General features: G+C 40.3%; 1 protein-coding gene across 5 annotated transcripts in view; it reads right to left on the reverse strand.

Annotated features, from left to right (window-relative positions):
• Positions 1-668: 668 nt before the first annotated feature.
• ERG (ETS transcription factor ERG) overlaps positions 669-22,530 on the reverse strand; it is a 227,972-nt gene continuing 206,110 nt past the window's right edge. For 3 of the 5 annotated variants that reach the window (XM_040338972.1, XM_040338975.1, XM_040338971.1), the window contains exons 5-10: positions 21,047-21,127; positions 18,568-18,639; positions 15,387-15,449; positions 12,588-12,641; positions 9,070-9,117; positions 669-3,216 (exon numbers count right to left, since the gene is read on the reverse strand). In XM_040338972.1, coding sequence (XP_040194906.1) covers positions 2,696-3,216; positions 9,070-9,117; positions 12,588-12,641; positions 15,387-15,449; positions 18,568-18,639; positions 21,047-21,127 — 839 coding nt within the window. In that variant the 3' untranslated portion in view covers positions 669-2,695. The remainder of the gene's footprint in view (positions 3,217-9,069; positions 9,118-12,587; positions 12,642-15,386; positions 15,450-18,567; positions 18,640-21,046; positions 21,128-22,530) is intronic. The other 2 variants (XM_040338974.1, XM_040338976.1) reach the window with 2 other exon arrangements.

Here is a 22,530-nt window from a genome sequence, read left to right on the forward strand (position 1 = left end):
GAGTGATGCTATCTAGCTTGATTATGGTTCATAACCGCAACCAGGCTTTCCTATATAGTGAACCCGAAGTCAAAGTTTTGCTATGTTATAGGGAGTATCTAGAAATGTAAATGTTGCCTGAGCAGTACCCTGAACAATCTACCTGGAATTCCTCATTAAAAATAGCAGTGCACTTCCCAGTATGTGAGTGTGCCTAGACACTCCTGTGCATACAGCCTAGTAGCTGTATTTCTGCAGTGTGAGATATAAGGCACTGCTAGCTCCGATTGCTAGACTTAGGAGATTTGGAGTGAGATTGGGTGGTGTCATTACTGTCCTGCTTACTGTTCTCCTTGCTGGAGGTGCTGATGTGTGGAAGTAAAGACCTGCCTCTACCAAGATGGCCACCTCTACACAGAGACATAGCATGACACAAGACATGGTAAGTCAGTAATGGGGAAAGATCATGTACTGTAAAGTAAGGCCACAGGCAATTTTAGTGACTAGTCCTTGCGTTTCTGGACACAGCTACAGCTTTTTTTAAAGAGGAATTAATGGCTATTGGCATATAAAGATAAAACAGAACTTCCATAAAAAACTGCCCAATGACGCAGTTGTAACTACTTCTTTCTTTACGACCATGTGGTAATTGTCTCAGTTGCCTCTGAACAAACACAAGACCATAGAGCAAAGGTTCCACAGAAAGCAGTTTTTAAGGAATGGCTTACAAGTTTTTCAAGGGAAAACTTTAGGTGAATACCGCAGTCTACTGGGAAACAAGAAAAATTTATTATAAATTACTTTTATTACATAAACCAAAATTAAGGATAATTTTGGACCCCAAATTAAACCTTTTTACCTTCCTGTTTTTTTGATAGTGAGAGATAATAAATAGTAAAACTGTATATCATTTTACCTACTTAAATGTATAATATCACATCACACTGCTTATTTGGGTTGGGCTTTACTAAGTTGTTGAAAGTGTTTTTTTTTTCTTCAGTAAATTGAATGTATATTTCCAAATGCCACAGATATAGGTTTAAAAAAAATGAGATGGGCATCTTGGTCAATATAAAATAAAAACGCATAATGCAAACTACAGTCTACATCTGAATTGCCATGCTAGGCCAAGCTTATTGTATTGCATAAAAACTGCATTTCTAAGTACTAATGGTTCATATTGTAAACATCAAGCATACAGAGTTTAAATTCAAGGCCACAACTTATTTTTTTTTCCTTTTTTGTCTTAAAGTTTCAACGTGTCCCTTCTGTGTTTCTTTGGTTGGCCGAGCTCAACTCGTAGTGTATAAATGCATAACTTATATAATTATATAAAAATGAAAAATACCATTGACTTGTATACTTCAACCTGACGAACGCACAGCGTTCGCGACTCAAATAAAACTGGCGCCTGCTTATAAAAACAACAACAACAAAAGTTCAGATTGTAGCAATGAGGGAACTTACTTAATATTCAATCCAAAATCCCTCAAACAGAGATTACAATAAAAAAAAAAATGTGTACAAAATCCACCCTGAGAGCTTTGGCAATAAAATTGGAGAAGGTTGATTGGATTCCACCAACGAGTATTGCTTCCAATATCAGTGCCATATTAAATTCTCTTGCTGCCATGGGCAACACATTGAAAAAAAATGTTACATTTAGCAATGACTAGATGTGAACTGCAATAATTGTATTTTTTAGGTGTGCTAAAATTTGATTATCATTCTGCACTCGATACAGTATGTGTGTAAATGGACCGAAAAATTCTGGTTGTTTCCACTTCTCTTAAATCAGCCATTGCATCTCTGAAAAAAAGTTGGGTGTTGTATATTGTACATTACAGACGAGGTCCTGTTTTTTTTTTTTTTTTTAAATATCAGACAATTCCAGTTTTATATCATTAAAGATAACTATTCTATTCTATACCATTTCAACCGTATCATTTTGTTCTCAGTAATACTGATGGCGGTATTAATACTGCTGTAACATTTCTCAAAGAAGTCTCAAAAACATATGTCCCTGTATTGTCAAGCCCTCTGTCGTTTCAATAGCTTTCCATGAACAAGACAAATTTTTCCAATTTTTCACCCTTCCCTTCGACATCTGCTTATAAACCTTCTTGAGCATAATTACTTCTAAGCACTTTCTTTGTTCCACCAAAATGGCTCATACTTCTCTTTCAGATACATCAAGGAATGTAGGAAGTCTTCACAGTTTGCCAGAAAGTTTTTTTTTCCTCAAGTGAAATTTTGTCAAATTTTTGCCTTGACATTATGTTACTGATACTACTTTTGTTTAGTTGATCCTGATTGTATACTTGTATTCTTAAATACAGGTAGTTTGCACTACAGAATTTATATTATGATAGTCCACACTTTTGTATATAGAATATAGTTTTCTTATTTACTTTTGTTTTTTTATGTTTTTTTTTACAAAAAGTTTATAAGTAAGATCTCACCGTCGTTTTCGGCAAATCCATCATAGACTTCGACTAGCAAAAGTCGAACCAAGAATACATATTGGTCCAATGCTGATGTTTCCTACGTTACATCTTTGGCATTTGAACTTCGTTAGTAAAATTTTGCGTCTTTACCCTCTAGAAAAAGTTTTGTGTTTTTGGCCTATCTGCCCCTTTTATGCACCCGTTTAAAAAAAAGGCACTGGTAGAGTCCCCGGTGAATTGTAATCCACAGTAAAGTCTTTTCTTGAGATTTAGTAGTAACTTCCAAGATGAGATGACATGTGACTTGCCGGGAGTCGGCTGCTGGGATAAATACTTCCGGTTGGAGAATTCCAATAAGGGTTTGGAGCTGCAAAAAAACTGGATGATGTCACAGGTAAAGCTGGAGGATGAGGAGCAACAAAGTTCATCTTCTGAGGGTGCGTGTGATAAGAACTCATGTAGGGAAGTTCGGAGGGATACTTGTACATTGTTGATTCTGGAGGATGTGGTTGAAGGGCTTGAGCAATCCCATGAAAGTCAAACTTATAAGCATAGCGCTTGCCATGGACTTTAGTCATAATATTCTTGTCGTAGTAGTAGCGGAGTGCACGGCTGAGCTTGTCATAGTTCATGTTAGGTTTACTCTTCCTTTCTCCCCAACGTCTTGCCACTTCATCTGGGTCGGTCATCTTAAACTCTCCGTTTGTTCCTTCCCAAGTAATGCAGTTGGAGTTGGAGCTGTCTGAAAGAAGTTCCAGAAGAAACTGCCACAGCTGGATTTGTCCACTGCCTAGAACAATAATATTACAAAGTGAAGTAGAAGAACATGAAATCATTTAAATTTATGGATTTTTTTTTTTAAGACATTTCTACGAAACAGGCAGGTATTGTCATCTGGTGTCCTCCATTGCTAAGACACACGTGCCTATTGCTGCCTAGCATCCTCAGTTGCTACGGTGCAGGTAGCTTACTTTTTGCCACTTAGCTAAGCACGGCCACATACAGCAACTGATTTGCATTAGCAGCTGTACAACCACAGCAAAGTGGTGGGAATTTTACACCACAAAACACAGGAGCCGGTAAGCATCCATGTGCACAAGGCCTTATTGTCTTTTGCTGCTGAATCAAGATATTCCTCTGGCTGGGCAATGATTATTTCATGCCTATAGGTACACTTTATGATCAAAAGCTTATATGGGCTTTACAAAACTGTTGTCATTAATATAGATTTCCCCTCCCTTCTTCTAATTGTGGCCATAACCACTTTCTACTCTTCTGGGAAGTCTTTCCACAAGGAATTGTGGATTCGTGCCCAAGGAAAATTTCAGCCAAAAGAAAACTTATGAGGTCTGTTAATGATGTTTGATGAGAAGACTTGGCTCCCAATTCGTTCAGTGCATCCCAAAGGTGTTCAGTAGGAATGAGGTCAGAGAAATCTGCAGGCCACTTGAGCTCCTCCACACCAAACTCATCAAAACATAATCTTTGTGCATGGGGGTTCACTCATGCTGGAAAAGGGAAGGACCTTCTCCAAACCGTTACCACAAGTTTTGAAGTATACATTTGTCTAAAGTTACTTTGTATTCTGCAGCATTAACAGGACCCTTCTTTAAAACAAATCCAAACTCAATCATTTGAACAGGTCAGGTATCCTCAAACTTTTGATCATATTGTGTACCTTTAAATCTATCGCTAGAAAGGGGCTTCATAAAAAAAAATTCTTAAAGTAAAATGCAGTTTGGTCATGGTTTGCTTGGATTTCCCCTCCACAGCAGCACATTCTTACCTTTACCTTGCTCCTGGACTAAAATGACTCACAGCTTACACAAGGCTGAAGATTCTCTCCTTACTATCTCAACGTGACAGCACCTATCCAATCACCAAGCACCCGTGATGTCACAGAAGAGGAAGAGGAGTGAGTCACATGCTCCTATATACCCAAAAGTATTTAAATATTCTTTAATGCCCATATACCTACAAGGATGGTTAGATTTGAAACCTCTCCAAGTTTAGTTTTTAGTAGTGCCCATTCACAAAATGCCCATCTGATCTGACCAATTCCCCTGAATTTCAGTATGAAATATGTTGATTTACACTAAGACTTAATAGGGGAAGACAACACACCTGAGAGAGAGAGCCTTCAGGCAGGTGTGAATCTAGGTGGTGGCTACAAAGAGACAATTCCCATTCTTTGTAAGAATAAATTGGTAGCCAATGTCTGTAGGAAGCTTCTACAGTGAGATTATGTTGGCTAAAACACATGACACAGTGTGGCCCGACTATCTTGGGTCAATGTGGCTCCACCATATTAGTTCAATGTAATTTGACCTACAATGGTCAATAAAGTCATGAGCATTTCCCACCCTTTTGTGTGTGTGGGGTATGTGAAATTTACCAATCACAACTGATTGGCCCAGCACTGACAGCTTACTTCTCTATTCGGCAGAATGTACCCAAGCTCGTCATCACTAACTGATGCTGTTGACACAAGCCCAAGGCCTGTCAACACATACTCTATTTTTGGCACATAAAGCTATAAATCTATTTGACATCTGTAGACTTCAGCTGCACATTTGCTCCAGTCTTCTGTAAATTAATCCTATTGTTTTCTGTGCAGCGAGAGCGTTAACAAAACTTCTCCAGACTCTATGTTAATCACTATTAATTGCATGCAGATATCAGATGGTTTCATTTTATGGAATACCGATTTTTATTGTCATACCAGGTTAACAGTCCATCTGAACTGCATTAGCATTTGCTGTGTTTCAGCACATTCAGTATATTCTCCCTTTCCAAGAGCATTCCTCAAAACTGCTTTTAATAAAAGTCTTGGGCTGCGGATATTGTTATTTATCCATAGAAGAGAAAAAAGGGGAAAGATCCATTTAGTGGTGGTAGCCTAGGGCAGCAGACGCAAAGGGTAGGTGAGGTCATGGGAGTCAATAAGCAGCAGCAGCAGCAGGTAGTTGAGTAGAGTGGCCAACAGGCTAACAGGTGAATTGTTAAATGAAGCTTTCTGTAAGGTGGAATAAGTTCCTAAACACACAGGAAATATTTAAAATGTATGCTAACCCTAACAATGAACTTCTCTTATTTGTTCCCTTTTGGTCTCTTAAATATACCATTGAAAGTGTTGCGTTATATATGTTCGATATGTGCAAAATCAGAGCTGTCTTATGTCCATTTCCCTCTGCCTGTGGTAGCTCAATCACTATAATCGGCTTGGCCAAGCTCACCTCCTTAAACTACAAAACACTTCCCTTTTATTGTGTGGATGAGGAGGGGGAAGTAATCTGTAGTTTAGAAAAAGACAACTGGGCTGGGACTGACACCATTTCTTGTTATATCAGTCCAAAAAGCACAGAAAAAAAATGTTCCAGGTGGATTTTGGCACTTATACCCATCCTCTAGGGCCAATGCTGGGTTGGTTCATCTTGCCATTATAAAAATACCAAGAAAATTAAAGATTAACTGGACAACTAGACTGTGCAAAAGGTCTTCATAGTTTACTAACCCCTTCCCACCCCTCCATGGTAGCCCTTTAATTGGGTCTTAACACAGGGAGGTGGGATGGACACTGTGATTGGCAGTCATAGTGGTCATATGATTGGGAGCCCATCCCACCAGTCTCTGTTCATAAGCAGAGAATGGGAGATTTCCATGGTCACTGTGCACTCTCAGCACAGAAACTTCAGAGCCCCGTGGATGCATATGTGCAGTAAGTGGACATTAAGGCCCATCCATCCTGCTGCTTGACATATGCTTTACTTGGTTGGCAAGATCCGTAAATTAGTTATATTACCTGTTGATTCCGACAGTTTTACACTTCCTGTAACAGGCCAAGCTGCCCAGCAAAAGTTAAAGGCGATTTTGGTGTATTCACAACCCTGTCCTCCAGTACCCCACGTTTTGGGAATTTCTATTAGATAAAATAGCTGTCCAAAATACCAAGCCATTGACACGGATTTAAAGCACCTGTGCAAGATAAAGGAAAACCTGAAAACATGGCCTGTTGGGGGTACTTGAGGAAAGATTTGTGCACCACTGGTGTAAACCATATTACACTACTGAGGGTGCATGCAACAGTTAGCTTTTATTTATATGATTTAAACTTTTTTTTTATGGAAATTGTTGCTATAACTGCCTAAAAAGTATTAGCTGACTTTAACCTAATGTCGTGTACACACAACCTTTTTTCAAGACGTGAAAAATGAAATTTTTTAAATTGGTCATTAAAAATGATTGTGTGTAGGCTCCAGGGCATTTTTCATGACGTGAAAAAATGGGCATTAAAAATTTAGAACATGCGCAAATTTTTTTTTCACGATAGTGCGTATGCAAGGCAGGCTTGACAAGAATCACGTCGAGAAAAACATAGTTTTTACCATGACATTAAAGACGGTCGAGTGTACGCGGCATTAGGGGTCTATTATTAAAAAAAATTCTGACCGACTGCTACATGTATTTGTCCATCCGTCATGAATTGTGACCATATTTTGCTTAATGCCTTGATTTTCTAAAATCTACAGGTCCATCTAGTGGTGATAATGTGGTCGTTTTTGTTAAAGCGGAGATCCACCCAAAAGTGAATGCAGCGCTTATCTGCTTTCGCCTCCCATCTGGTGCCACATTTGGCACCTTTCGGGGGAGAAGGGGGGCGCGGGTATCTGTTTTCGACCAGTACCCATCCCCACTTCTGAGAGATCTCGCTGCGGCGAGATCACTCAGAAGTTCGCCCCCCTCCTCCTTCCCCCGCCGCCAGCCATTCAGAAAGCGTAGTGCGCTTCGTACATGTGTAGTAGGAAACCGGTTGGGAAGCTGCACAGCTTCCATGCCGGTTTCCCTTATAACGAATGGCGGTGGCAGCACCTGAAAGACAATCGGAAAATTGGCTGGGGTGCGTCACTGGATTCCAGGACAGGTAAGTGTCCTAATATTAAAAGTATGCAGCTACAGTATGGGTAGCTACTGACTTTTCATTTTTTGCCTACTGGGCACTTTCATCTCCTTACTGCTCAGGCCAATTTTCATTTTCAGCGCTGTCACACTTTGAATGACAATAACGTGGTCATGCAACACTGGACACTTATGACATTTTTATCATTTTTTTCACACAAATAGAGCTTTCTTTTGGTGGTATTTAACCACCACTGTTTTTTTTTTTTTTGCTAAATAAACAAAAAAAGACTGAAAATTTCAAATTGCACTGCCAGGCACCAATTAGGTGGCACTGATGGGCACTAATGAGGTAGCACCGACAGTCAGCACTGATAGGCACTCATAGGCGCACTGATGGTTGACACTGATTGGCACTGTTGGGGCTGGACTGATAATCAGGACACTGGTAATCAGTGCCCTGACTATCAGTGTAGATGTCCCTTTCACACAAGACGGTTATCGTCTCGCCATTCCTCACACTGTCAGTGTGAGGAAAGGAATGACAATAACCAGCTTGTGTTTACATTGTGATTAGCTGTGATTGGACACAGCTGATTATGTGGTAAAGGGCAACTGCGATTGGCCCTTTACCCCAATGTGTGACACAGCGATCACAAAACATGCTGCCCGTGAGCCACAGCGGGCACGATCACGGGATGACGTCATGTGATGCTCTCCCAGGACTAGTTGGCTGCACTATAGCCATAATCAAAGTATTAAACCATATATGGTCAGAATGTGTGATGGCTGTGTGAATGCTTGTGGCATTAGTCCAGAGATTTTTGTTTTTATAAACAGACCCTCTATGTGTCTCTGATTTAAAACTACATGTCCATCTAAAGCTACCCTATCCACAGGGTTACAATGCTGCTGTGCAATTTGACTGTAGAACAAAAAGCGTTATCACCTTGTTAAAATAAGTGGAAAAATAACAGATCTACTGGCAGGATCAACAGGTAATATAACTTTTACTGGGGGAACTGAAAAAAATTATACGTTAAAGCTGCTGACAGACCTCATCATACAGTGAAACCTCGGATGGCGAGTAACATGGTTAATGAGCGTTTCGCAATACGAGCATTTTTTTTTTAACCCTGACTCGGTTTGCGAGTGTTGTCTCGCAACACGAGCAGGATAAAGCCACAGCGGTGTGCAGTACCGCATTTGGCCTGATGTGTGGGGGCGCCGGAGCCGAGCTGTTTGGAAATACTCAGAAATTGATATGCAAGTGCTTTGGATTACGAGCATTCTCCTGGAAGGAATTATGCTCGTAATCCAAGGTTCCACTGTATATGTAATTTTTAATTTTGCCCATAGTTACTATTTAACGTGAAAAATATGAAAATATATATCAAAGTAAAGGTATCATGGGGCTGCAACTGGATGTATGAAAAGAAAATAATATTCAGTACAAATCACAGGGGTTGTCCTGAAAAATTCAGAATTTGGAAACAAGGGCTACATTTTCTTTTTGGGTTTCTTGCACTTTATTTGGCGTTTATTTACTGTAGTATAACCATCATTCTTTGACTAAGTTCATGTTTCTATGTAAATTGTAGCTTTGCTACAGCTGTAATAACTTCTATTTTAGTTTATGTTTCTACATAAACTGTATTTTTGTTATAGTTTTCATATATATTAGATTTTATCCTGACATGCAAAATTAGTAACAGGCAAAGAGCCTGTTGATGTTTTGTCTCCTTACCTGGATTCGCAAGGCGACTGCTTGTTGGGCCAAGAATCTGATAAGGATCTAAAATAAAAAATAAGAGAAATCATAAATATTTCATCCAGCATGTTAACTCAATTTATGTTCATTTCCTTGTACTGCATTGTCATAATTCTGGATAAAAAGACATTGAAAAATATTTTGGTTGATTTATTAAAACTGGAGAGTGCAAAATCTGGTGCAGCTTCCGGGTTTTTTTTTTTGTCAAAAATTAAAGCATTTGTATACCCGCTGACACATTTTTTTTTTTAATACCCCTGTAAGGCAAAAGACATAATGAGCATACTAGCTCATCATGAAATACTTACCTTAAAACGAGGCGTCGGTAACTCACCTGGTCCATGCCAAGGTAGCTGACATGTTGTTTCGGCGTGTCTTCCGGGTATCGTGGCTCCAGCGATGCGAGTGGCTGGAGCCACGATGTCGTCACTCCCGCAAATGCGCGCGGGAGACTTCTTTCCGGCAAGGTCCGGTGTCTGTCGGGCCTTCAGCTCAGAATCCCCTGTGCGCATGCGCTGCTGCAGTCAGTGGTTCATTACAATGGGAATATCTCATAAACCGTAAAGGTTTAGGAGATATTTTTTTACCTACAGGTAAGCCTTATTATAGGCTTACCTGTAGGTAAAAGTTATAAAATTGACTATACAACCACTTTAATTGAACAAGCTAATAATAAAAGCTGATTGGCTACCATGAACAGCTTCACCAGATTTTGCTATCCCCAGTTTTAGTAAATCAACCCCATTCTGTAGCCCAAAACTCACAGCTATCCTGGTTCTGGTAGGAATAAAATGCAGTTCTATGTGGGTGGATGTGGATGGGGACTGTTGGAATGTGTGGCTAGGCATATCTGTCTTCTTAGGGTGGACTCACACTGGCAGTTTTAACCATGCCTGGGCACAGCCCACCACCTTGGTCTAATTGATTGTGAAGTGTGAGTCCTCTGAACCGTGCCCGGGAACAGTTAAAGGGTCACTAAAGGAAAAAATTTTTTTAGCTGAAATGACTGTTTACAGGACATAGAGACATAATAGTTAACTGATTCCTTTTAAAAATGATTAAAAATAGATAAAAAAACAATCATATAATGTGCCTGCAGTGTAGTTTCGTTTTTGCTGTTGTTTGCTGGTTCTCTGATGTACAGAGAGCCACTAGAGGGCAGTCAGCCAATAGAGAGCAGTGATACTTTGTCTAAAACTCCTCAGCACCAATCCAGTTTCGTTTTACACACAGCTCCTTGATTAGTGACCACCGTGAGAAATCTCCCAGTACTGTGGTTATCAGGAAACAGGCAACCAGGAAGTGTCCAGAACAGAGAGGATTTACAGCAACATGAAAGCAAAAACGAACAATGAGGACATGAAACCAGGACTGCAGTAAGGTAAAGGAAGCCATTTAGCTAAAAAAAAAAAATCCTTTAGTGACCCTTTAAGTGCACCCTGCTCAAGACCACCTGGGCATAGTTTACTTCACGATACAATTCAGGTCAGTAGACTGAGCACACAACTAGTTGGCCAAGGTCATGTTAATGTGTCCATGGACACTTGCTTCTAGCCCAATGTGAATGCAGACCAGCAAAGAAGTGGAGGTGGGACATCACATTCCAGCATGGTTCAGTTCAACTGTGCCCAGTGTGAGTACCTCCTTAGTCTTTAACGCAGATAGGCAGCTCCTCCCAGAAGACAGACAAACAGATGGCTAAAAGCCACTCAGGGAGCACAGCCAACCAGCCTTTATATGGTGGAAACCAATTTCTGTGGGCTAAAGAAAGTGTACCATGCAAAGTGTGCCATGGTTGATGGGCATAGTGAAAGTGGGTGTCCTTAATCAACATGGTTTGATAGGACACCCCTTTTCACGTCTTTCTTTAACATCTTCCTTTGCGGCTCCTGGCATTCAGTCATATAAGCCTCTCAGAGCTTCAAAAGAAGTTAGTGCTGGAAGACTTCCATCTGCCAGGGTAGCAGAAATCTATATATTGTCCACCATGTGTCAATGATTAAGGGACTCTCCTTGATCGATGCATGAATAGTGAAGTACCACCAGCCCAACATAGCATATTGGTACTACATACTGTATGCCCCACTGACTACTGTTCCCCTAAAGCCACTTAAAAATTGTTAGTTGTCAGAAGGTGGTCCTTATCCAAGTTTGAATTTTTGCTTAATTTGCATTCTCATTTTTTAAACACAAGCAGCACAACATCCATCATTTATGCAAAAAATACTTTCCTATCTGTTTTATGCTGTTAAAGCATATGTATAGATGTTAACTTTTAAAATCCTAAATACAATTTTTAATTTTAAATAACTGTATTCTTTGATGGGTACATCACACGTTTGTTTTATCCTTGAGATCTTGTATGTAGGGAAGGGTTAAAACCCCATCAGGTTATTTGTTGATATCTATGTCCCGCTGGGGAGATTTTCCATCAATTCCTATCTTGAAGATATAACAGAAACTTAGAAGAAATCTCCCATTTTAATTGCCAGTAGAACATTTGTATCCATTAGAACAGAGGTAGGCAACCTCGGCACTCCAGCTATGGTGAAACAACAAATCCCATCATGCCTCTGCCTCTAGGAGTCATGCTTGTGATTTTCAGGGTCTTGCAATGTCTCAGGGGACTTGTAGTGTCACACCAGATGGAGGGCCGAGGTTGCCTACCCCTGAATTAGAAGATGTATGCTTACCTCTTGTTCTGGTGACAACCCTTGACAATGTTTACCAAGACAAATAAAGGGAAGCAATAAAAACGTGATAAAGGGTCTAACCTTTCCTATGCTCTATTCAAAACGAACAAAAATGTTAACTTTATATATACCAGTAATTTAATAAAATTCTGCCAAAAAGGACAGTGATAAACCTGCCACAATAGCATCACAAGTGCCTGTCCTCCTCACATGGTTCAGGTACAAAGCCACAGACAACAGCTTGCAAAAGTAAGTTCAAACTGATATTTCTATGGTGTTACAAGCCCTGTGACTGTTCTATGAGCAAAACGAACCATGAATGGAAAAAATTAACAGGTAAAAATGTATATTTATTTAAAATGATAGATAAGCCTAATTTTATCTATTCTTAAAATGTTTCAGCCTCTCTTCTCCTACCTACTCTACCCTGGTCCAGTCACATGATTCCGCAGCTCCAGCCCCGTGTCAGTTAGTAGCTGCTGTAGGGGAGAGGAGGGAGCGCTGGGCCATGAGAGCCTATAGGTGATGTCATGGCTCTCAGAATCCACAGCCGTTATTGAGCATTTCCTTACACAGAGCTGAAGGATCACATGACCAGACCGGAGTGGATTAAAAATAGGTAAGTGCACAGATATTATTTTATACAGGTTAGGTAGGAGGAGGGGGGACATAACCATTTTTAAGAATAGTTATAATTAGGGTTTTCTTCCACTTAAAAATTCAACCAGATGACCTCTCAAACATAAACCCTTTTGTGATGGGAAATAACAAAGTGTGCATCTTAATAGTAGTCTTAATTACCTAGCTGGGGTCTTGGATCTTCTGTTTTTGGCACTACGGTGGGTGCTTGTGAAGCTGAAAAACAAAATAATTACTGAGCGCTATATAAACACAGTTATTGAAGGTTTCATAGGGTGTGGATTCATGCTGCCATTGACACTATGTTTATTACAGATTATTGTGTGGGGTACAGCTAGAACCTTACCTGGGGTGCATGGCTCATGGGTTCTCCAATAGTTTTCCATGTCTGTTAAAGTATATATAAAGTCAAGACCATTTTTTTCATCTTTCGATAAAGTAGAGAAAGGTTCAAACTCTTTTTTTGCATTCTTTGTCCCATTGAGGAGATTTCCCTTTCACTTCCTGTCCAGCAAACACAACAGGAAAAAAGGAAATCTTATCAAAGAGAGGGAAATCCCTCTTAGACAGTTGTCACCAGAACAGGTGTAGCCATTGGAAGATTTGTCCACTATTCCTGTTCTGGCAACAACTCAAAATTTTTAGATTGTCCATTGGAATTGGGTAATCCCGAACCCTTACCCTAATTAAAAAAAAAGTTTTGACTTTAGATACACTTTTCCAGCCCTATTAACACCTGGGCATTTTGTAGGCTGAAGCTCAAAGCTCAAAAACTCTCAACAAATAAAATCCATGTTTTTAAATGGTGGGCGTTGAATGTAGCTTGATTCCTGAGGCTCCAAAAGGCACCTGAGCTATATTTGAAGCAGTATTGAAGACAATTCGCCATGAAAGAAAAATGTGGGCTGCCATTGATGGCCTTTACATTGGAAAATGGTGGCTGCTTGGCTGGTTCTGGATTTTATAGTCCCGATTCACCAACTTGGAATAAACCTGCAGTATTTGAACAACAAGGAAAAGTTGGAGTTCCTCTTCTCTACACTTGCTCTAATGCCGCGTACACACAACCATTTTTCATGACGAGAAAAATGCAATTTTTTAAATTGGTCATTAAAAATGACTGTATGTAGGCTCCAGAGCATTTTTCTCGACGTGAAAAGCGGACGTGTGTAGGCTTTAACGACGGGGTAAAAATGCGCATGCTCAGAAGCAGGTTATGAGAAGGCAAATTTGCATAATCAGCCCAAAGGGCGTCGCCAATCGGATGGAACTTCCCCTTTATAGTGCCGCCATACGTGTTGTACGTCACCGCGCTTTGCTCGAGCATTTTTTTTTCATGATCGTGTGTATGCAAGGCAGGCTTGACAAGAATCACGTCGAGAAAAACATAGTTTTTTCCATGACATTAAAAACCGTTGTGTGTACGCGGCATGAGTCTAGGTCTTTTATATAAAACAAATCAGCATAATGTCCAGCAAGGCCCCATGTTTCTCTCATTACAGGCTTACTTTAAAGATCATATCTGGGCAAATTGCAGTCCCAGGGCCACATCCGGCCCTTGGCTGTTCCTATTCAGCCTATGCCTCCACTGTCAGCATGATTCTCTGAGCCTATCAGCTTCTTCTCTAAGGAAGCAGACAGTCTCAGAGAGGCATGTTGACAGATATCTGTGTGGAAAGCTGCAGAACCTGGAAAGAGAGAGCTGATCGGTACTGCAGGGAGACTCCGTTCTGGTGACAGAGTGTTGCCTAAGAGATGTCCCAACTCTCTCCTGCCACTCTGCTACCTAGGCCAAGTTCTATGGGCCAGATTCACAGAAGAGATACGACGGTGTATCTCTGAAACACCGTCGTATCTCTCAGAGTATCTATGCGACTGATTCATAGAATCAGTTACGCATAGATAGCCCTTAGATCCGACAGGTGTATTTGTCTTACACCGTCGGATCTTAGGATGCAATACCTCGGCCGCCGCTGGGTGGAGTTTGCGTCGTATTCCAGCGTCGGGTATGCAAATGAGGATTTACGGCGATCCACAACGGTTTTCGCGGTCGTTATTACGTCGTCGTTAGTACTAGTTTCCCGTCGCAAAGTTAAGGCTGCTTTAACATGGCTTAACTTTAGTCGAGCCATGTTAAAAATATGGCCGTCTTTCCCCCGTGGAATTTCAATTTTTTTTTTATGCGTAAGATGTCCGGGAATACGAAAGTACGCTACGCACGTCGCCGTTCCAAAAAATGACGTCACGGCAGGAATTTCAAAACGGAGCATGCACAGTACGTCTGGCGTGGGAGCGCGCCTAATTTAAATGGCACACGCCCCTTTAAATTAGGCGGGCTTGCGCCAGAGGCCGCCGGCGTAAGCTTTCACGCAAGTGCTTGGTGAATCAGGCACTTGCGATGAAAACTTGCGGCGGTGTAACGTATATACGATACGTTACGCCGCCGCACTTCTACGTGAATCTGGCCCTATGTGTTGAGCTGTTAACATGGAGTACAAACGTAAATCTTGATTGTCATATACCTGCAGCTTTGTAAGTATATTTATGGTCAGTTTAAATGGGCGCTTGTAGTTTTCTGCCTCCATTCATTTGAGATTGTTTTTTTAAGGATCTGGAATGCAGCATTTGGATTGGAAGATGGAGCGTGGATCTGGTATTTGTTGTTGGTTCTGTCATGCAGGATGATGGAATTTGTACATCCCGCCAGTCCATCCATATTAGGTGTCTTTATTCCTCCAAAAGGGCATTGGGAATACAAAGTGAACACCTGGTAATTGCAATTGGGAAGCAAGCCATTGCATTCTGCTTCAACATGCTATATTTCATGAGTCTGAGGTTTGCTGGATTATGGAGTTCAAACCATGTGTCTACAAGATCTAAAACTGTAAATGATGGTGTGATTTTCATAGATAAAGGTTTATATATATATATACACACACACACACACAGTATATGACCTACCTTTTGACTGCGGTGTGGGATGATTGGGCCATGCAGATCTTCTTGACTGCTCATAAGTTAAATCTGCAGAAGGAATAATTGTGATTTTTACCAAGTGAAGGACAGACAAAGCCAAAGTGTCATATCTACAGAGAAAACAGCTTAACCACTTATGTCACATACAGTATGTGACATCCATGTCAATTCCGATTCAATTCCATGCAACCCCTATAGGTGGTCAGATGTAAACTTATCTGTTTGTATCCATTTACATCCATTCTTTTCTGTTCAGGTCTGTCAAATCAAACCTGGATACAAACTTGTTGGACTTGGTCCAACCAACGTTAACGGACCCAAAAAAACGATAATGAAAAGCCAGTGTGAAGGAGCCTTAAGGATAGAGTACTGTACTATCTTCACATGCACACAGATGATTTATATATAGTTTGCCTCAACAGCCTTCCTAATGGGGACCCTTTCCACCTCCAGGCTCTATAGCAGCTGCATGGACTACTATTGCTATATATACACACCACTGCCCCCAAGCTAATCTTTAGGCACCATCTCTTTTAGGAATGCATAGACATGGGAAGGCAGCTTTCCACTCTTGCCATTATTGTCAACAATCTACTTATTATGGGTAAATGCTAACACAAACAGTTTACTGTTTTCAAGTGGTGTGATCATTGGTCAGATTAGAAGGCTTGTTCCAATCGTTATTGATCTGAACTTAAAAGTGGGTGCTAGCAACAAACTACAGCATGCTAACCACTTGCATCTCCTCTCCCATTTAAAGGTGTATGTAACACTTTACAACACTCAACAATACAATACATCCTGCAGATGGTCAAATCACACCCACCTGAATGTCCACCTTTCTATGGGGAACGTTCAGAAACACCCATTTTGTAGGAAGCCTAGATTCACTCAGTAACACACATTTTCCAGAGAGAGTTACAAGTAGGTAGGAGGAGCCAGAAACAATTACATGAAGATTTTGCCTAAGCAGCCGCCAGGAGACTAAAGCCCCATACACACTATCAGTTTTCCTGCAGGTTTTTCTCTTCAGGTTTACCAAAACCATGTAGTTCAAGGGCCTGCCTGATTGCATACAAATTGAAACTCTTGAGGTTTGACCTCATATTAGATGTAGTGTTGCTCACGAATATTCGCATTGCGAATATTCGACTCGAATATAGCATATTCGAGAAATCGCGCTATATTTCGAATTTCGCGGTGAATATTCGCAATTCCGAATATTCACATTTTTTCAATTTGATTTTTAAAACAGATCACATCCTATCGACGTCTAAAAGCATTGCTGGTATGATTAGAGACCCTGGGCCGAGTAGCTAAGCTGAGGCGATCCTTTTATGTTGCCAAATTGAAAAAAAAAAAATTGCGATTTTTCGCTATTGCGAATGCGAAAATTATTGCGAATTTTCGATAACTGTGGTAGGAGAACTCTGATTGTCTCTGATGCAAAAGGGGGGGGCTTTGTGTATGTTTCTGTTATGAATATTTGTATGTTTGATATTATTTTTTTTTGTAAGAAGGAAAAAATTGCGCATACCTTAAAAAAAGGGGAGAATACAGCAGCAACTCAAAAATGTTATACAACATAATTTAATACAAGACGGAAAATGGAGTCGCTCTACAAGAATAAAAAATATGTCTAGTGACAAGACATGTGGGCAAATTATAAAATAAGCAAGCGCAAATAACTTGTGAAATACACAGTGAAACAAATATATAAAGAAATATAGTCCCAATAATAGAAAAATAATCTTTCATAAAAATGTCTTTGATATGTGAAGTGAAAAAAAGTCCAAAGCATGCAGCATGAACGTGTTCAATCTTCAAGGTGTTTGATTGACAAACGGCTGTGACAGATGGATAGAGTAAAGAATCACCACCAATGCAAAACACTTTTTATTTTCTATTGTAAAATATCAAGAATATTCTGAGCCAATCAGAGTGCTCCTTCTGCATTTGCCGAATATTCGCAATTATTTTGTATTGTAAAATATCAAGAATATTCTGAGCCAATCAGAGTGCTCCTTCCGCATTTGCCGAATATTCGCAATTATTTTGTATTGTAAAATATCAAGAATATTCTGAGCCAATCAGAGTGCTCCTTCCGCTTTTGCCGAATATTCGCAATTATTTTGTATTGTAAAATATCACGAATATTCTGAGCCAATCAGAGTGCTCCTACAGCATTTGTCGAAATTGCGCAGTAAATATCGCATTCGCATGTTGCGATATTTCGATAAAATATCACGAATATTCTGAGCCAATCAGAGCGCTCCTCCAGCATTTCTCGAAATTGCGCAATAAATATCGCATTCGCATGTTGCGATATTTCGATAAAATATCACGAATATTCTGAGCCAATCAGAGTGCTCCTACCGCAGTTATCAAAAAATCGCAATTATTTTCGCATTCGCAATAGCGAAAAATCGCAATCATTTAATTTCGATAAAATATCACGAATATTCGAATTTAGCGAATATATCTCGAATATTCGAATATATATTCGAGATATATCGCAAAATCGAATATGGCATATTCTGCTCAACACTAATTAGATGGTTTTGGTAAACCTGAAGAGAAAAACCTGCAGGAAAACCGATAGTGTGTATGGGGCTTAAGACTAGACCAACCCCACCAGACAATGTCTATACAGTGGAACCTCGGATTACGAGCAAAATCCGTTCCAGGAGAATGTTCGTAATCCAAAGAACTCGCATATCAAAGCGAGTTTCCCCATTGAAGTGTAAATAATTTGTTCCACATTGACTTCAATGGCATGCAATACCGCATGTGACCAGAAACACATGCGGTATTCGGAAACGGCCGGAAAGACTCCGTCCCGAGGTTTGCCGAGGTCAGCTGAACTGTCCTCTGGCCTTTCTGTGCATTTCCAAATGGCACTGATTGGCGCCCTTTGGCTTTGCTTGGCTTCTGCGCCCCCCACCTCAGGCCAAACGCGGTACTGCACACCGCTTTGGCCTGAATCGTGCTCGTTTTGCAAGACAACACTTGCAAACCAAGTTACGATTTAAAAAATTCAGTGCTCGTATTGCGAAAATGCTCATTAACCGCATTACGCACAATCTGAGGTTCCACTGTACGTAAAATATCCTGTTATCCAGCAATATCCTGTTATTTAGCATTTTTAAACAGGAATTACACTTACCTGGTCTGTTTGTGATTCTCTGAGGTGCTTCGGGATATCCTGACGCATTTGGGAAGATAAAGGTGGCGCCTCCTGCAACAAATTAGCATAACCAGAACAGGCCTTTACTTTTTATGAAACTTTAAAACAAGCGTGTTACTTGTCATAATGTCACAAGCTCCTTATTACTACATGTTATAAAAACGTAAACTACTAGTAGCTAAGTTGAGTAATTTTAGGTTGAAGTCTGGGAGGAACAAAATCACTAATTATCATCCTTATACAAGCCTGAATTACAAGTTTAGGAAATCTCTGTCTTACGTATAGCAGACCTTGCATCAAAAAAGTTATTTTAGTTTTGGATAGAGTGGAGAAGGTTAGAAAGATTTCCCTGTTACGGTGAAAACAGTTTCACCTGACAGAAAATCAGGGAAAGCCTCCAACAGCAACGTAAACAGAAATAAAAATGCAAATAGGAGGTTATGAATAACCAGTGCAATATAGTCCAGAATTATTACTACAATAAATGAGTCTTTAGTGTTTTTACTTAAAGGTGGTGTTGGGAAGAAATAAAGGGAAGGGTTGGTTGGCAGGGGTGGGTTGAGTGTTGCATGTAGATGGGATGGAGAACAATAAAGAGGTTGTCTAAATGAGTTTTACCACATAGGAAGTGAAGGAAAAACTAAAACAAGGTCAGAGGTCAAACAAACAACCCAATGAGGTTGATACCTCCGCTACTCACATTTATTTCTGTCTGGGTTGTTATTGGAGAGTTCCCTTCACTTCCTGTCTGGTAAAAATGGTGTCAGCAGGACAGGAAGTAAAAGATACATTTCTCTAATGAAGCCCTAGGTAGCATCACAAGCTTTGACAGGGGGTTATGACTCTTCCCAGTTCTATCCAAAACTAAAAGATTCTGCCTGGACATACACTTTATTAAAGTGGTAGTAATTTACGATTTGTAAATTGTAAGCGTATAATAAGGCTTACCTGTAGATACAATGAATATCTCCAAACTGTGCATTGTTTAGGAGATATTCACAATTCCAGCATCCCATGTGCACTGTGCTATGTATTTAGGGCACATTGAGAGTGTCGTCAATTCAGAGCGTAGTGCTGCGATTGTGATGTCATCGTGGCTCTCCAGCAGCAGTAATTGCAGATTTCGACGACTTGGCTGTTTTTGACAGAACACCGGCAGTGTATACACTACGGTACAAAATGAGTTGGCTGTTTTGACAGAACACTGAGGCCCCGTACACACGACCGGTTTTCTCGGCAGAATCCAGCAAGAAACTCGATGGGAGACGTATTCTGTCGTGTGTACACTTTTCGCCGAGAAACCCGTCGGGAAACTCGTCGAGCCAAATAGAGAGCATGTTCTCTATTTCCTCATTGGGCAATGGGGAAATTTGGCTCGATTAGTTTTTTGACGGCCGAATGAGAAACTCGACGAGAAAAACGATGTGTTTTGCTTGTCGAGTTTCTCGGACATGTGTACGGGGCCTTAAGCCCTGTACACACAATCGGATATCTGATGGAATCTAATCAGATGCATTTTTTCGTCGGATATCCGATGAAGCTGTCTTTCACCAGTCTTGCCTACACACCATCGGTCAAAAATCCGACCGTGTCCAAACGCAGTGACGTAAAACACTACGACGTGCTGAGAAAAATGAAGTTCATTGCTTTCGAGCATGCGTCGACTTGATTCTGAGCATGCGTGGATTTTTGACAGATGGACTTCCACACAGACGATCGTTTTTTTCTATCGTTTTTTTATCCATAGGAAAATTTTAAAACATGTTCTATTTTTTTTCACCGATGGAAAATAAACCGATGGGGCCCACACACGATCGGTTTGTCCGATGAAAACGGTCCATCGGTCCATTTTCATAAGACAAACCAATCGTGTGTACAGGGCTTAAGGAGTAAAAAATTTGTTGCCACCTTGGAGGCGGCCATGTTGTTGGTTACTAGCGGGCGGACTAACAATGTCCACTATGTTGTGAACCATACGGTATACGCTGCCGCTGTTCTGTGAAAACCAGACATGACGTATTTGGAGATTTTGACGACTTGGCTGTTTTGACAGAACACCGGGAAAAGAAGACTGGGTGAAGGTGAAAACGCTGGCAGCAGTGACAGAATGCTGCTAGAGGGCTTGATGGGAAAGTCTGCCATAATGTGCCAGTATTTGGTGCACATTATGGCATTTGTAGGACAGGATTTGTTTTTATAGACTTTACTACCACTTTAATAGTGAAATAATATTGGAAATGTTAGCATAACTCATTTCGATAAACATAATTAATAAAAAAAAAAAATAATACAATAATAAGACATACATTATTTCCTTTAAGTTTGAGAAGTATTCATGCAGTATGATTAAAACTATAATTTTTCTAAGCTAAGATCGACTCTAAATTTGTAATATAGCAAATCAATTTTTTTGTTAAATCCAAAAGATTGTCAGAACCATCAGCGATGAGTGCATTACCTGTGTTTCTAGCATGCATTAATCGTGGTGAGTTTTGTAAGGCTTTATCAACATCATCTGAAGTCAAATGAGGAAGAGGAGCTACAAAACAAAACAAAGCAACACCAAATTGAGAAAAGGGGCAATTGAGAGGCTATAAAGTTTAATTTGTTTTTTTTAAATAAGCATTTTTTTCCCCTTTCCTTTTAATTAGCTTTATTTTAGAGATACTTATTTTAATTTAGTCTTCTATGTGCGTCTTTAAATAGAAATTCTAAATTGCATTTAATTTTAATTTTATTTTAATTTTCTTAATTTGCAGTGTTAAATTCAGAACAATTTACATTCAATCTAAGTGGTGCTGTGATTTAAAAAAAAAAAATGGACAGAATAAAACAAAATTATAAAAAAAAAAAATGTTCTTTAGTATCTATTATTAAAGCATACCTTGCATGAAAATACAGGGCCCTCTTAATATCTATCACCCACCCCCAAGTGCAAATGTTTTGAAAATTAAGGGCCAGATTCTCGTAGGAGCGCACATCTTTGTGCGGGCGTAACGTATCCTATTTACGTTACGCCTCCGCAACTTAGACAGGCAAGTGCAGTATTCTCAAAGCACTTGCTCGTAAGTTGCGGTGGCGTAGCGTAAATAGGCCGGTGTAAGCCCGCCTAATTCAAATGTGGAAGATGTGGGCGTGTGTTATGTAAATGTTATGTGACCCCACGTAAATTACGCTTTTTACGAACGGCGCATGCGCCGTCCGTGGACATATACCAGTGTGCATTGCTCCAAAGTACGCTGCAAGGACGTATTGGTTTCGACGTGAATGTTAATTACGTCCAGCCCCATTCACGGACGACTTACGCAAACAACGTAAAATTTCAAAATTTGATGCGGGAACGACGGCCATACTTAACATTGGTGCGCCGCATGTACGCCTCATATAGCAGGGGTAACTTTACGCCGGGAAAAGCCTAACGTAAGCGGCGTATCTGTACTGCGTAGGCCGGGCGTACGTTCGTGAATTTGCGTATCTAGCTGATTTACATATTTCTAGGCGTAAATCAGCGTACACGCCCCTAGTGGCCAGCGTAAATATGCAGTTAAGATCGGACGGCGTAAGAGACTTACGCCGGTCGGATCTAATAGAAATCTATGCGTAACTGATTCTAAGAATCAGGCACATAGATACGACGGCTCAGACTCAGAGATACGACGGCGTATCTGGACATACGCCGTCGTATCTCCTTTGGGAATCTGGGCCCCAGACTTCTGGAAAGCTCACTTAGACACTTGTCTTCCCAAATTTCTCGAGAATGTACTCCTACACAGTGTTGGAGCATCTTTATGTAAAAAGTGGAATTCTCAGCTTTCCCAGGATCCCGGGACGAGGCCAAATTATGTCACTGTATGAGTGCGCTGGAAGGGTCCAACGTATTTAGTTTTTTCCTTAAATTTAAATCTTTATGCTTTAACTTTTTGTTCCTTCTTTTTTGGGAGG

This window comes from Rana temporaria, chromosome 2 (assembly GCF_905171775.1).
Source record: "Rana temporaria chromosome 2, aRanTem1.1, whole genome shotgun sequence".
Taxonomy (NCBI): Eukaryota; Metazoa; Chordata; class Amphibia; order Anura; family Ranidae; genus Rana; species Rana temporaria.